We start from the raw sequence: 16,642 nt of genomic DNA, 5'->3' as shown, positions 1-16,642 counted from the left end.
GTGTGTGTGCATGCATTGCACTGTGAGATAAAACACAAAGACCAGGGACTTCTCTGCTGTGCTTGATTGAACGTGCTCGGCCCCTGCCCCACATGCCAGAAGCAAATCCTAACTCCCATTGTCTCAGTTCACCTTGGGAGGTATCCATTGCAGTGATTTTTGGTGCATTTACATAGTTGGGCAGCCATCACCATGACCCAGTCACTCCATTACGTTTCCTGGGTCTTCTACACATTCATCCCTGTGCCTGCCTCAAGCCTCAGGTTACCATTTGTTATTTTCTCTTGATAGTTGCCTTTTCTAGAAACTCTTATAAACGGAAACACTTTTGTACCATAGTGATGAGGTTTATCTGTACTGTAACATGCACCAGTACCATGTGTGCACAACTGTGTGTACAGCTGTGTGCACAGGTGCATGGGGCATCGGACAGAGGAAGACCTCATGTGTGCTAGTGTGTCCTTTGAGATGGGTCACTTACCGCAGAGACAGGTGGCCGGCAAGCCCCACAGTCCTCTTGTTCCTGTCCTCACAGTGTTGGGGTTACAGGTTCGAGTGCAATGGTGCCTAACTTTGTGGCTGAGGTTCCCACGCTTGCACAGCAGATGCTTTTACCTGCTGAGCCGTTTCCCTAGCCCTTCTGCTAAGTCTTAAAAATACCCATTGTAGTGTTTCAGAGTGCTTCTCTGGCACCCCTGCATCTGCATAGTTTAGCGTCCGGCATCCATTGTCTGGGTAGCAGGCTCACACTCAGTCTCAAGGGGTTTTTGCGTGGCCTGGGAGCTTAGGTTGGCAGAGCATTCGGAGTCAGGCTTTTCGCACTTTCCTTTTTTCTGAAGGACCCACTCTTAGTTCTGCACGTGAGTGCTGTTCCCTAGTACCTGGGACTGTGTGGGAAGATAACCTTCCCTTGGCTTCTTTTATTTCTAGGATCTCTCTGTTAGGGTAAGGGGCAGAACAGCCCAACACTTACAAGCCTTCAAAGCTGTCTGTACCTGAGTCTTTGATATCTGTGAATATGTTTGGTTTCAGAGTTGTGGGCAGAACTGAGACTGCTCTTTAGCTGACTGAAAGATGGCTATGCTGTCCTGGGTGTCCTTAAGTGTGAGAGGGAGGCAGAAGAGGGGTCGAATCAGAGGGAAATCTGTCCAGTTAGATGCTATGCTTCTGGCTTGGAAATTATAGGAGCAGCCAAGAACCAAGGCGTGTTGATGGCCTTGAGAAGCTATAAAAGCCAGCAATAAAGTCCCCAGAGAGCTTCTGGAAGGATCTGGTCCTCTACTGCTTTGATTCCATCCAGTGAGCTGCATTTCAGAATTAATAAAGTACAGAACTTTAGGATAAATTTGCAGTGTTTTAAAGCTCCAGGTTTGTAGCAGTTGGTTAGAGCAGTGATAGAAAGCTAATAGTCTATTGGGAAAACCAACCTCAGCTGTCAAGTTCTGTGGGTTGGTTTCCGACTGAAGTGAATATTTTTACTAATGATGTCTTTTGATATGGGTTTCTCTTTTGTTCCAAATCAAGTCAGTTTTGTTTGGCAGCCAAGCCACCGTGTGCCACTGGCTGCTCTGCTCTAGACAAGCTTCCTTGGCACAGTAGGGGCTGGGGAAGGCATCGCCTAGAAGGCGGGTGGCACCTGACTCCGTTGTCTAGCGCTTCTTGCTGAGTGTCAGGCACTTGGTCTGTTGAGTCCTTAGTGGACACCAGCACCAGAGAAGGTTCATGTAGTTCTGTCCAGGTTTGCGGTCATCTTTGCAGGCTAACTCTTCTTTGAGCTCTCCATGTCCTAGCAATAGAAGCTGCCTCATCCTTCGTTTTCGTAAAATTTTCTGTCATAATAGAAACAGCCTGGTAAGTAAGTTGTAACATAGGCTGTGTTTCCTGTGGTCACAAAGCTGTTTATGGGCTGTCGTATTTCTCCAGTTTCTGTCCTTCTGATGATGCTTTGTATCGGTCACCAGGAACCCACCTGAACGTGTTGGGATGTTTGAATTAATCCCTTCTTGCCTGTTGGGTCACAAGTTGGTACTTGTGAACCAGGTGTGAAACCTTAACTAAAACTGAGACAGATGTCTCCCCTTTGAAGACAACACACAACATGTGACCCTTGCTGAGTCATAGGAGTGAACTGCTTATGATTTCTCTTCATGGTCCCGAACTCCTCCTTCTCTCCTGTGGAAGTCAGAACATTCTGTTTCCATTTCTTCCCACATTTCCCACCTCTACCTGTTTCTGAAACGCAGTCTCCCCACTTCCTGATTTCTTGCGGCTGCCAGGAAGCTCTACTTTGCCAGGTTTATCAGACACAGGTCAGAATTTTCACTCGTCTTATACCTTGTGTTGGAATTATTGCTGTGTGTGTTTTAACCCTCGTATGGGGTTTCGTCCATATTCCTCCCAAGGAATTAGCACGTTTCATCGTCCTGCATGAATGCAGCACGGCTCTCGCTGCCCGCCTTAACCACTTAGATCCAGGCGGTTCTTTATCACCTGTCCACATATTTGGGCATTTCTGCTATTTTAGTGACCTCTGAATATGTGATCATGCTGAAGTGGGCCTGAGACTAAAATCCAACTATGTTCACATAACATTTAGCTAAGGTAAATGCTTCTATCATGTACAAATAATAAATATGAATGGATTAGACAAAAAGTTTAACTTGTAATTGTGGTCACAAAAACCCAAATTATCCTGTAATCCTTTATCATGAATGTAATTTAAAATATCTCATAAACTTAAAATTAAATGATTTTATATAGATTATTGAGTTTAAGTTTAGAAAAAAGCAACTATAAAATGCTTTAAATCATTGTGCTCTGAAATATATAACATTCATTCCCCAAATTTTGAGTGCGCTTTGGCTTTTCTTGGTATGGTAGCGACCTCTAGTGTTTCATATTGGAAATCAGCACAACAGAATTTTTTTTAGTGTTCTATTTGATATTTGTTCCTTTGTTTTTCAAAGGCATTTAGAACTCTGATTTTTTTTATACATCTTGTAAATTGCTTAAAATAGCGACATAAATATAATAAATATTTTGATTGTGATACTGGCCTTCATTTTTAGTGGAATTGAAAATAAATGTAAAATAAATGCTTTCTGTGTATGTCCCTAAGGAGTTCTGATCCTAACAGACAGAAGTGATCTGTGATCTGAAGTTGATGTAAGCATTTCCTTGTACACCTAAGGTTGGCCATGCATCACCCAAAGAGCTTGACCGTGTTGTTTCATTTATTGATAACCAGCTGCTCTTCAATAGAGATGGACACATTGGCATTTGTTCTTTGGGAAGCAAGCTGAGGTGCAGATCAGCTCGAAGCAGGGATCACAGCTGTGGAAGGGTGATGGCATCAGGAATGACGGAGGCTAGAGTGAGGCCATGGTTCAGTCTATTGGGATGTGTCCTAGTTAGGGTTTCTGTTGCAGTGAAAAGACACCATGACCAAGGCAGTGCTTACAAAGAAAACATTTAGCCCGGCGGTGGTGGCGCACTCCTTTAATCCCAGCACTTAGGAGGCAGAGGCAGGCGGATCTTTGTGAGTTCGAGGCCAGCCTGGTCTACAGAGCGAGATCCAGGACAGGCACAAAGCTACACAGAGAAACCCTGTCTCGAAACAAACAAACAAACAAACAAACAAACAAAAAGAAAACATATAATTGAGGTGGTGACTGACAGTTCAGAGGTTCAGTCCGTTATTATCATGTCAGGGAGCATGGCATCGTGCAGGCATCGTGGTGTTAGCTACCTCTTGACCATAAGGCAGCAGGAAGTCAACTGACTGTCACACTGAGGGAAGTGTGAGCCAAAGAGACCTCAAAGACCGCTCCACAGTGACACACTTCCTCCAACAAGGCCATGTCTCCTAATAGTGCCATTCCCTTTGGGGGTCATTTTCTTTCAAACCACCACAGGATGCATCAGCCTCTGTGGGGAGCTCTGGAGAAGAGGGGTCTTACAGCTTCGTACTGCTAGGTATTGGAGACACCTGCTCTGGAGGCGTGGCTCTGTATGTCACTCTGTAGCTGCTGCAGGGAAAGGCTGCTTTCCAGCCACTTCCCAAAGCTGCCGTCAGATCGCTTTCCTTCAGGGACTTGGGCAGTGATTCAAAGCTTCTCCCACAATTTGTTTAACTCAGATCTACTACTTCATCAGGCTGCCTGTGTGCCTCTCCCAGGAAGAGCCTCTGTGGGCTTGGAGCATGGGGACTCTTGATGCACAACGGATCAGCTTCTCCCTGCCTGCTGTCCACTCTGGATTCTTTACCGCTCACTAGTGACAGGTTTCCTGGGGTCTGGCTCAGGCCCTCAGCCCCATGACCATTCCTTTCGATATCCTTGTCTGTTTGCTCTCATTGGACAAGATCATGCCTGGTGATGCTTGCCTGTAAACCTGTCCCCGAGGGTCAGAGGAAGGATGAGGAATTCCAGGCCAGTTAGGAATACCATAGGAAGTCTCTGCCTCAAAAAGCCAATGAGAAACAAGTAGACAAGATAATAATAGCAAAAGACTACCATGACTCTTGTGTGTTGTCCTGTTAGAGGTGCTCCTCCAGGTCCCAAGTTCAACCTTCTTCCTTCAGGTGATCAGGTTCAGTTGCCTAAGGTGCTGATGGATTGTTTTAGCCTGTTTTCCCTGATGGTTATTGACCCTTGTAATTCCTGTGAATGTGAGTGTATGCGCACACGCATGCATGGGTGTGTGCGCACTGGACATTGAATCAGGTCATTAGGTGCTAGCTAGGTGCTTTGGACTTTCCCCAGACACTTGTGTTTTAACCGTTTCCATTTATTTATTTGTGTTTATGTGTGAGGCACATACACCTCAGCCCTCAGCACTCATGGGCAGTTCAGGGACAGCTTGCAGAAGTGGTTCTCTCCTTCTACCATGTGATTCCTGGCAGGAGCTCAGGTCGTCAGGCTTGCCTGCAAGTACATTCCCTGCTGAACCATCTTGTCAGCCTGCAGTTTGCTCTTGAGAAAATATCCTGGTGTCCCTCAGCCCCTGATCTGAGAAAAATTGACTGATTTGGCAAGGTCCCTTGATTCTTCCCAAGATTAGCCCCACCTCCTCTGGGTGTGTGTCTTAAGGACACTCTGGTTGATGGCGTAGACTGGTACAAGCTTCCATAGATTCCAGGGCTATGAGGCAGAGCTGTAAATGTATACTGCCGTCTGCATAAATGCAGGCTGTCCTTGATCTCTGTCCTGATCGGGATAGGAAAGCATAGACTTTCCGTATCAGTTGCTCTGACCACATGATAAGTCTCCCTTTCTCCAGCAGACAGCACATGAGGCAGAGTGGCCGACATTGAGACTGTTCTGTTTGGTTGAGTTTGTGGAAGTCCCTATCATTCTCTACTTTCCATCTGGTGTCTGTGGTAGTAGCAGATGGGTGAATTAAATGGAAATGTGGTGGAAAGTATCATCAATTCACCCCCCCCCCCAATACAGGCATACATCACTCCTCACCTCCCCAGTGAGAAGTATCTGATGTCTGTTACTCTGGAATGCTTTTGTGTGACAAAACTTGTCCTGGGGAGGTGCAACACACACATCTACTCATCCCAGACAGGGACCCACCACAGACCAGAACACAGATACCCCAAAGTCCATCTTGTGAACCAGTGAGTTTTATTGGGATTGCTTACAGGAGCAGAAATGACTCAAGACAGCTGCATCACCACTGTCCACTCCAGCATGGGTGGCAGCTCACAAAAGCTGGGAACCTGGAGCACACTGCACAGCCCGCAGGCAGTTTACCAGGTTCGAGAGTGCCCTTTCCAGGTGACTCTGGTCTAAACCCCTTCCAGGCAGCTGGTCTGGCCTCCCAGTCCTCTGCAGCTTGGCTCTGCTCTTCTGAGAGGGACCCTCAGCTCTCATTGTTCGCTCTGGCAGGGAGGGGCCTGGTGAATCCGCTCAGTTTCAGGGCCCATCAGAAGCTGTTTTGAGTTCTTTACCTTCCTGTGTAAAGGGCTTCCTGCGGGATGGCGTGTTTTAATCGTGGAAGAACCGTTGGACAACAGATGCTGGTGATCAGACCCAGGCTCTTGACCTGCTCCACAGTGCTCCCCCACTCCTGTATCCACCACCCTTTCTTGGGTTCTTAAAGATGGTGTAGCTCTGCCATTCTTTCCCATATAGGATGCGGGTTTTGGTTTGTCCTGGCTAGTGGCTGGAAGAAGGCAGCTTTAAGACCTTCTGTTTGGCACAGACCATGGAAGCAATGTACTGGTTATGCCAACAACCAGTTTGTCTGCACCAGTTTTACACACAGGGCTGGGGAAATGCCAACTGGTTATGTTTGTAGACCCCAGTGCACACGCTGTGAGCCCCGCTAGCCTGGGGTGTGACTTATTTTCCTTCAGCAAAGGTCCTGATGACACTTCTCATCTTGTAGTGTCAGTCTGTGACGTGTTTGAGGGTTCTCCGTGACCACTTTGGAAACAGCGTGGGGATAGTGTAGGATTTTACCCTCTAGATTTTGGCTTCCCCTTTAGTAAACAGTTGATTAAATAGTCCAAAGTTGACTCAGTTCCAGAAACTGGACTAAGTGGTACCGTACCTCCATCTTCTAACCATCACTCATTGATTTTCTTCTGTAGTGTGAGCCATACCAAGATAACCCCCAGCAGTGTGGACAGGTGATGACCCCCCACTGTGAAATGGCAAGATGTCCCAGTTGCCACAGAAGACTGACTTTAAATAACTGAGCATGCTAGATTGGATATGAAAGGCTAGACGATGCATGAGGTCATCATGCCTCAAGAGTCCAGAGAACTGTACCAGAGGGAATTGTGGGTATGAAGTATACAAGCCTCACTGAGGAGCTCACTAGCGATTACTCCCCGTGTGGTTGGGCCTTTAGGAGAGACTGAATGTGAGCTCCCTGATTATACTGGGAAGCAGTGTTCCAAACATTGTGGTCAGGTCTGACCTACTCAGCAAGCCGAGTGGTTGAACACGGCTCCAGCGGCAGGGCAGGTTCAGAGAGTCGAGGCCGGGAGGACTGAGAGTGAGGACCGAGGAGTGAGGACAGCAGAGAGCACACGGACAGTGGCAGCAGACGACCACGTGGTTCACATTTCATCACTGAATTCTTGATCTTACCCTAGAGCTTCATGTACCTTGGGCAATGCCTTCCACCGAACCAGACCCCTGGTCCCACCGAATCCTTTGTCTGCTTGCCTGGCCAGCTGGCTCATCTGCCCTGGACCTGCCACAGCTGAGCTGACACTCCTGGCTTCCTGTGCTCTCAAGAGGGTGTAATGTTATATGCCATCCATTGTTTTTTCTTTCATCAGTGAAGTGATCAGTCTGATTTTCTAAATCCTAAGTAGGGTCTGAATGTCCCAAATACTCAGAAAACAGTCTCTCTCAGTAGTGCTGCCTGAGTATGGGCAACCTACCAGTATCCATAACCCTGAGGAAAAATGACTCCCCACTCCTCAGCATGATTTTTTCTCTTTCTCCCACCCTTATCCCCTGCCCAAGCCATCCTGCTTTTCTTGTTTTATTCATCTGTAACTGGACTTTGGGCAAATAATTTATTTTCAGCATACTAGATGGAGCCTCAGAGAGGCCTGTATGTGTTTTTTGTTACATAATAAATTATTTTTCCCAGACCCAATACTTTCCTGGTGTCTTCTTTCCATCATATATATATATATCAGATTTCTTTCCCCACTTCCGGCTGTCGTCCCCCCCCCCCCCCCCCCCCCCCCGTGTCCCTGCAGTGGCCCTCTCTGAGCCCGCCCTCAGTTCTCCGGCCCTTGCCTGAGCTCAGGTTGTCAGTCTGGAGCTGCAGCTGTGTAGCCCTGGGAATCCTGTCCACCCCTGTCTGCAGCGGAGCCCCCATTGCCTGGGTCCCTTGTCTTAAGCTTCCGGGAAAGGCTTTTTCAGGATTCCCAGATTTGGAAATAACTTCTACCGTTTCGGTTGAGTGATAGTTTGGAAATGACCTGTCAGAATTTGGAAGGCTTGGGTCACTGTCTTCTAGCTTTTGGTGGTGTGGACAAGTCTAGAGTTGTGATGTGTGGTTAACTCCTATACTGTTTACTCACCGGAAGTGTTTCAGATGAAAATACAGTGGGGAAGAACCTAAGATAATAGGGATTACTCTAGTCTTTTTCTCCCGTGAAAGTCCAGCTAGGTAAGTCCAGGGCAGGCGGCACATACCTGAGAATTTTCTGTCTTGTTCTGGGTGTGGTTTTGACTGTACCATCTGGTGTGGGAGCCAGCAAATTACGGGCATCAGGCTAGAAGAAGCAAAACAGGTACAAGAACAGCACTGTTTCTTCCAGGAGATTCCTGCAAGTTGTCACGTGACACTGTGCTTGTCCTCCTGACTAGAGCAGTCACCTGGCCGTGCTTGCTAAAGGGAAGCTGGGAAGTGAATCTTTGGGTTTCAGGGCGCATGCTCAGCTGAAGATGCTCTAGCCATCGTCAGGCCGCTCTGCTCACCGCTAGGCTTACACATATGTATTGGTTTTGTTGCTGTGTAACAGATCAGCAGCAGGATTTAGTGGAAAACTCTATGCATACCCTAGCTATGTTCTCTGTTCAGGACGACGAGAGACTGAACTCAGCTGGACGGCTCTCTTCTGGGGCTTGGAGCCACTTGGAGGCTCATTTGGGGGTTGGCAGAGCTCACTGAAGTCATGGGACTGAGGCCACTGCTTGTAGGGAATTGTTTAGAGTTTATATAGATCACCCTCAGGCTTAGCTCCATGGAGATGGTTTTTCCAGGGAGTATCCAGCTCCCTCCTCCAACCTTTTTAGAGTCTCATCCTGTATCCTAGACTGGCAGGTGTAGCATGAATCTTAATGGAGGCATGGAACTTACTATGTAGCTCAGGATGGCCTTGAATGGCAAATCTCCTGCCTCACCCTCACAAGTGCTGGAATTATACCCTGCCAGGCTTTTCAGCCCCACTCAGAGAACTAAATAGGTTCTGTCCACACAGCACAGTCTCCCTTTAGTAAGTAAGTTGTGCTGGATCTCATGACCCAGTTACAGAAGTAAAATCAATCATGTGTCCAGTTCTAACTTGAGTAGAACTTGACTGTTGATTGTCGTTGTAAAATGAACTTTGTTGTAAAATGAATTACCTAGTACACAAGGCTACACTTTATACCTGTTTAGTATGTTTTCTTACAAATATGTAACACATTTATTAACCTCTGGCCCAGGTCCTTCATCTCTAAACAGAGCTGATAGTAGTTGATACCTCACAGTGTGTGAGTGTTTACGTTAGTGAATGCAGGTCACGAACATGAGTTACACAAGGGGATATAACTAGCTCATTGTCCTTCTAGTTCCAACTCTGTTATGGAGTTTTCATTTTTGGTAGTGGATAAATTCATAAAAATACATTCCATAGCTAAAGTATAAAATCTAATGTGGAGCTCTAAAATTCCCAAATGCCTATTCTAATTGTATAGAAATTCATTGAATTTTATAGTCTTTGGGTCTGGTTAATTTTCATGTGTAATTTTTTTTAATTTATGACATTCTTTATAATAAAGTTTAAACAAATCAATATGGTAATATTCTTAGCAGCATCATTCATAATAGACCAAAAACAAAAGCCTAATTGTTCATCTAATGAATAAGCAAGGTGTGGTGTCCAGATGCTGGACAAGTTGTTCAGCCATAGAAGAATGAAGTACTGGTAGATGCCCAAACAGAAGAACCTCCACCCTGTGATTGGAAGAGACCATACACATATGGCCATACAATGGGTAATTCTTTCATTGAAATGTTTAGGAGGCAAGTTCATAAAGACCTAATGTAGATGAGGGGTTGCTAGGGGATGTGGAAAAGGATCAGAACAGGGAGCAATTATCTGTGGATATGAGGGCTCTTGAGGGTGATGAAATGTTCTGATACTCAGTGTAGCTAAAGTTTTCTCCAATCCTGCCTGGCCCACGGTCAGGACAAATCTCTCTCACCTGCCAGTCCTGCAGCCGCTCAGACCCAACTGAGTAAACACAGAGACTTGTATTGCTTACAAACTGTATGGCCATGGCAGGCTTCTTGTTACCTAGTTCTTCTATCTTAAATTAACCCATTTCTGTTCATCTGTATGTCGCCATGTGTTTTGTGGCTTTACCTGCTGCCTTTACATGCTGCTCCCTGGATGGCAGGCTGGCGTCTCCTCCCACTCTGCCTTCCTGTTCTCCCAATTCTCCTCTCTGCTAGTCCCGCCTATACTTCCTGCCTGTCTATTGGCCAATCAGTGTTTTATTTATCAATCAATCATCCACAGCATTCAATAGTATATATTATAGTGCAATTCTGTGAGTATACTAAAAGCCAAAGAACTGTGTCTTTTTGCAGGGTAAAATTGATGCTGTGTGAATTCCTTCTTAGGAAATTGCTCAGAAAGCAATGTGGGTGCGGGTCTTTTCCTCTTTATCATCTGAGGTGACTTGTGTGATGCTGACAGCATTGTAATGGTTTAATGAGGAGTGATTGACAGTGGGTGTGCAGGGTGAGGTGAGGGCAATTGGGGACGTGACTAACGACTGTGCTAACTTTTCTGTCACCTTCGTTGTGTGGCACCCCTTTTAGTGGGACACTTGCCAAAAAAGAACAGAACAAGTAGACTTTAGTCTTCTGACTTATTAGACAAATTGGACAAAGTGCTTTCTTGGCCAGAAATATGTGAAACAGAATATCTTTATTTATGGGTAAATGTTCAGAAGTGGCTGCTGTTCAGGTATAGGGAAAAATGGAGCACCTCAGACTCTTCCCTGAGGGGAAGCAGACACTAACTACAGGTGACGAGAGGGCTGAGGAAAGGAAGTAGATGGAGCAGAGAGGGCGGTTAGGAGGCTGCTGAACTCTGTAGTCGGCCCTGAGCCTGCTCTGAGCAGGCATCTGTCTTGGCCCTGAGTTTAAGACCGCAGCCCTCCTACAGCTCCCTGGCACCCCTCTCGCCTGGTTTTCGGGGCAGGCGCTTATCTGGAGTCTTCGGAGGGCGCTGTGGCTCTCTAGGTCTCAGGGCATCTATTTCCACGTTTTAGTCTGACAGCTGAGACTTCTCCAGGAGGAGTAGGCACAGTCTCTCCAGCTGGTTCTCTGCTTGCTTGATGCTCGTTCCTGTGAGGCATTTCTCCATGTTTTTCTTACCCTTCTCTTTTCTCTGGAAATGTTCCACCTCACCCAGCCAATCTGTTCTTTTGACGCCATTCGATCTTCCTTGGGGATTATTTTGGAATCTGTTATTTCACCCCATGCTTCTCATAAGGCGTCGGGGTCCTCCGTCGGAGGCCTGGCATGCTGTCTTCACTGCTTCAGGCCTCTGGTGTCTCCTGTGTCTAAAAAGAGACTCCTAGTCCTCACACTGGATCCTTGTGCCGTGTTTGCATTGGTGCTCAAAGTACTGCACTGTGGACCGTTCTTGCCTTCTATGCTGAGAATTAGGAATGCCCCCATTGCTTTTGACCTAGGCTTTATCCCTCAGACATCTTCCTGGCTTTTTAAAAACCCCACTTTCACCTTCTGCTGGGGTTGTCCCAGTGAGCATCATGATCTGAGCTGCAATTCTGTCAGAGACTTCTCTTTCTCAAAGTTTTGTGGCGCTTCCCTGATTCCCTAACGCTGAGGAGTGAACCCAAGGTCCATCCCCTGCATGGTAGCTTCCCATTCTGCCTTCAGTATTTGGAATCTAGGAATGTTTTCTCTGTAGGGCCTTTTACATATTAAATACATAACTACCGTCAATGATCAATAAATAGAATTTGGGGAGTTAGTGAGAAGCTTAGAAGATGGCAGCAAAACCAGCAGATTAAAGGAGTTCTCTGAGTGGATCTTCCTTCAGCACCAGGGACAGCTCAGGAGGGTCTGGCAGATGAGCAGGTGACAGAGCTGTCTTGGATCTGCAGTGTTACAGAGGGCCAGGTGGCCTTGAACTGGGTTAGAGGGAAGCCCAGTTGGGCTTGCAGAACAGTTTCAAGTCCAAGAAGAGTTCTTTTGCAGTGCCCTGAAAACAAAGCCTCTCTGTCCACTGAGATGTCAGTGTCATCCCCACTTGTCCGTTTGGGTGTCTCGTCGATGACAGTGGATAAAATGCAGCCACCAGTCCTTGGGCTGTCTTCTGCTGTTCTAATTTTGACTCTGAATATCACATCTATTCTGACACCAGCTCTTTTCTGAGAGCTTGCCTTCCCCGCCTGGAGGTGGCTAAGTAGACCTAGGGCCCCTGATTCAGGACGTCAAGGCAGGGTGGGCGGCTCAGAAGCTCTTTTCAGATTGTTCAAATGCTATCTCACCCATTTTATTTATTTTAAAAAATTTCTGTTTTTTGTCTTTGAGATAAGATGTCAGTATGTAGCCCAGGCTGGCCTTGAACTCATGATCCCTTTTCTTCAGCCTCCTGAATGTTGTGTTTACAGATATGAGCTGCCATACGCTGCTCTTTGCATTTTAAAATTGGATTGTCTTGTTAGTTGTAAAGTTCTTTGTATATTCTGTATACAATTCTTTTATCAAATGGACGATGTGTAAATACTTTTGGTTTGGTTTGGTTTGGTTTTTCAAGATAGGGTTTTTTTTTGTGTAGCCCTGACTGTTCTGGAACTTGCTCTATAGACAGGTTGGCCTCGAACTTAGAGACCCACCTGCTTCTGCCTCCCAATTTAATGTATATGCCACCATCAATGCAATTTTGTTAATAATTTTTATCACTCTCTGGGTTCATTTTCTCACATGAAATATTTTCATGAAATATTACCTCTAGAATGACACAAAATACTGAAGTGTCATTTAAAAATTCCCTTTATTAAAATACTAGTGGGTTTTCTGTTTCCCTATGTATCTCCTATGACCTTATCTACTGGAAAAAAGCAAGGCAAGAAGATTGTTTGAGGCCAGTCTGGGCTCCATAGGAAGGCTCAAGCTTACTTGGAGGAGCACCAACTGGAAAGACATAGACTAAAATGTTTGTATATAGTGTATATGGTAGATATATTTTTGTTCATTATATAAGTATTTAAGTGTGAATACTTAAAAATAACGTAGGGGATTTTAAGGCCTAAAGGAAAGATGAAAAGTGTAGGACAGACAGGCTCTCACGCCATGTTTTTCAGGGACCATTAGTTAAGGAGTTGGAACAGCACTTAGTGTGGAGCTAAAAATGAAGTGTTGGCACCCTTCCTGGGTGCTGTGTGTCCTAGGGCATGCACCACACTTCTGCTGTCTGGGTTTTCCCCATGTCGCTTGTCTTAGGTTGTATGGCTGACTGGTGATATGATACTAGGCTTACATATTAGTACATTCAGTCATACTGAAGTTCTAAAAGTTAACCACAGAGTGAAAATGAGTAATATTCTCTTAGTTAGGGTTTCTATTGCTGCGAAGAGACCCCAGTACCATAGCAACTCTTATAAAGGAAAACATTTAATTACAATTTCAGAGGTTCCGTCCATTATCATCATGGTGGGGAGCATGGCAGCATGCAGGCAGACATGGTGCTGGAGGAGTAGCTGAAAGTCCACATCTTGCAGGGAACAAAAAGTCAACTGAGACATAGGGAATCCCGAGCATAGGAGACCTCAAAGCCCGTCCCGTCGTGACACACTTCCTCCATTAAGGCCACACTCACTCCAACAAAGCCACACCTCCTAATAGTGCCACTCCCTATGAGCTTATGGGGACCAATTACATTCAAACTGCCACACCCTCTTTATTGAATATTGACTTCAGGAAATTATTTCAGTATAAACTATTCTTTCTTTGTGATATATCCTATCAGTCTGTATTGCTTTAGAAAATAATTAAAATGTTAAAATTAGGTTTTGAAAATGTAAGTGTTCAAGAAATTATTCTCATCAGGCTATATTAAAATGAGTGAATATCCTGAATTCTCTATAAATTGTGGTTTGTTTGCTTACATATTTAATATAATCATGAGTTGTTTTCATAAAATAACTGGATAATTTACTTACACTGTTTTTAGACTTAGTTATTTTTATGTTATGTGTATGAATGTTTTGCCAGCATGAGTGTGTGAATACCATACCCGTTGGAGCCTTGGAGCTGGGATCACCATGGTTGTGAGCCGCCATATGGGTGCTGGTTAGTGAACCTGCTCCTCTGTACAAGCACAAGTGCTCTTAATTGCTGAGCCATCGCTTTAGCTCCCAGACAATTTCCTGTTTAAAGTCAGCTACAGAAATTGGCTATATATTGATTGTGGAATGGGAATTGTTTAGGCAATTATCAGTTATTAGCAGAATTATTTGACTCATATATTGTAGACATAATTGATTTGGTATGACGATTCTTACATAATGTTTTTCTATTTTAGAAATTATAGCAATTGGTAATTTGGAAAAGACTGTCATATAGTAAAGTAGCAGCTTAATAACAGCTGAGAAAGTTTCTCTGTTGTTGTTGCTTAGGAGCTGGTGATGCTTCTTTTGGAGCACAGTGCTGACACAACGGTTGTCAATGGGAGTGGACAGACAGCCAAAGACGCCGCCCGTGACCAAGAAATCAGAGGCATGCTTGAAGGTAGACATGGGTCTTAATCGCAATAGTGTTTGCTTGTATTATTGCTAAGGTCACAGGTGACAGCAAACCTGTCTGTATTGCTGATGTCATTACAAAGTCCTTGTTGAGATGTAGCTTTATCTGTTTCCTCACTCCCTTAGTTACTGTTGCTGGGCAGAAGAGCTGCAGAAGCAGCCTGGAGAAGGACTTGAGTTGGCTCACACTTGGCAAAAGGCATGCCGGTGGCTCCATGGTGGTGGGAGCATGTGGGTGGGGCTGTTCTTTTTACTCTGGAGAAGCAGAGAGCGGAGAGAGCGCCAGAAGAGGGCCAGGGCTGGGAAACTCGAGGCCCATTCTTCAGCCATCCACTTTCCTCTGCTAGGTACCACCTCAGAGATTCTGTGACCTCCCAAAACATGACCACCAGCTGGGGACGATTTCACATCCAAGCTGGGACGTTCACTTTATAACAATTAAAATCTTCAATTAAAAAGAACCTATAAGTTAAAAGTGTTCTCAAATGCCCGACCAAATGAGAAGTAGAAAATGTAGAATGGGAAGATGTGGCTTAGATAAACTGCTGTATCGTGATAATGAGAGTCTAGATAAAAGGGCAGAGAAACTGTCGGAGGGAGCTCTGGTTGATCTGAGTCAGTTGTTAGTGTAAAGGGTATTGCTGCCTGGCCTCTTCCTCCCCAGGATCTCACTAGAGTGTAACACCAACACTCATTTCTTGATGGATTGGTGTAATTGCTGTGGACATCAGAGATTTAAGTGCATTTAAGAAGATGTATGAGCCTTTAATTGTGTAGAGAAATTTCTCCACTACAGTTTAAAACAAAACCACCGCCAAGTTTATACTAGAAAAGCCTTAGGTAATAGGCTTAGTCTTTGAGTGGTCCAGATTTTGCTGTAAGGCTAGAGCAGGTAGTTTCTACATTGCAGATAAGGTCTCAGGATTACAGATGTAACTTCACACATACTCTGTTTCTCTTTCTTGAAATTCAGAGTAGGGTTGATACACCTTTGTGTTTAAGGATGTTAACTTTGTAACTTTAATTATTAGTATTTTTATTCATGTAAAACCACACTCTTGCTTTTAATGATTTTCCATTTTGTTTAAAATGTTGAACTCTTCTTGCTTATTCTACAGTTACAAAATAATGAATGTTTGTTAGGCATATATATTAGAGAATTGTTATTAACACATACTGCAGGCTTTGGTGAGATCTTTCTCTACATCAGTCACTACACTGGTCACAATCAGCTACCTCTAGCTACTCTGGGAGGCTGACATTTTGTTACATCTTCAGCTAGTGTCTCCACTTGAAATGAACTCTCTGGTTTCAGTGAATAGCCAAACCCACCCTTATCTTCTGTCAGTCAATGTAGCATTCGACTTAAGGACTCATATTGGTCTTTGCCCTTCAATTGGATATATTGGTCTTTGCCCTTTAATACATTGTGATCTAATTGAAAGGTGAGGTAACTTTTTTATCCTGTTCTGTCATTCTGTTGTCTCATGGAAACCCAAGACCCAGATTTTCCTGAGAGACTGAATGTTAGCTTAGTTTGACAAGTGGACATTTAATAAGGGGAATTGTGAAGACATGCTCTAAGGTTCTTCTGAAACCCAAGCTGTGCAAAGGCAGGGGCGTCATTGATTTTATAAGCAATGCCATTCGTCAGCTTCTGTGGTCCTAGCCCAGGAAGTAGAAAACAGAAAATGGAGAATTAATTGAGTGATTTTGTTCTGATGAGATCACCTAACCCAGATCCAATGCCGTTTGTGGATGGCATTAAGTCTTCATTTGCAGACTCCAGGAAGTGCTGAGGACAGCTCAGCCTGATAATAGATAGGCCATAAACCAGATAGTTGGATAAAACATGGAGCCAGGAAACAGGGGTAGGCATAACAAAACCACATCCAACTCTCTGAAGTGATGGTATTTAGATAGAGGTGGTCTGATTTGTGTAGAACAACAGTCAGTTAACGTGCCAGAGTTTATCTTGGGCCCACTGTGTTGTACACAAGGGTGTGAGTTGCCTTGAAAGGTGAGATGCAGTGAGTTTTCCATGACAAGGGGTATTCTGGAAGAGGGTAGACAGCTATCTGTCAAGTACTAGTGAGGAATAACCTCTG

The 16,642-nt window shown here is 44.9% G+C and overlaps 1 protein-coding gene across 6 annotated transcripts in view; it reads left to right on the top strand.

Moving 5' to 3' along the window:
* Osbpl1a (oxysterol binding protein like 1A) overlaps positions 1-16,642 on the top strand; it is a 183,997-nt gene that overhangs the window by 15,663 nt on the left and 151,692 nt on the right. For all 6 annotated transcript variants that reach the window (XM_076554750.1, XM_076554747.1, XM_076554746.1 and 3 more), the window contains one exon: positions 14,409-14,520. In XM_076554750.1, coding sequence (XP_076410865.1) covers positions 14,409-14,520 — 112 coding nt within the window. The remainder of the gene's footprint in view (positions 1-14,408; positions 14,521-16,642) is intronic.

Source organism: Peromyscus maniculatus, chromosome 19, assembly GCF_049852395.1.
Source record: "Peromyscus maniculatus bairdii isolate BWxNUB_F1_BW_parent chromosome 19, HU_Pman_BW_mat_3.1, whole genome shotgun sequence".
Classification (NCBI taxonomy): domain Eukaryota; kingdom Metazoa; phylum Chordata; class Mammalia; order Rodentia; family Cricetidae; genus Peromyscus; species Peromyscus maniculatus.
The sequence above is the reverse complement of the archived record's forward strand: the minus strand, read 5'-3'. Positions and strand labels throughout refer to the sequence as shown.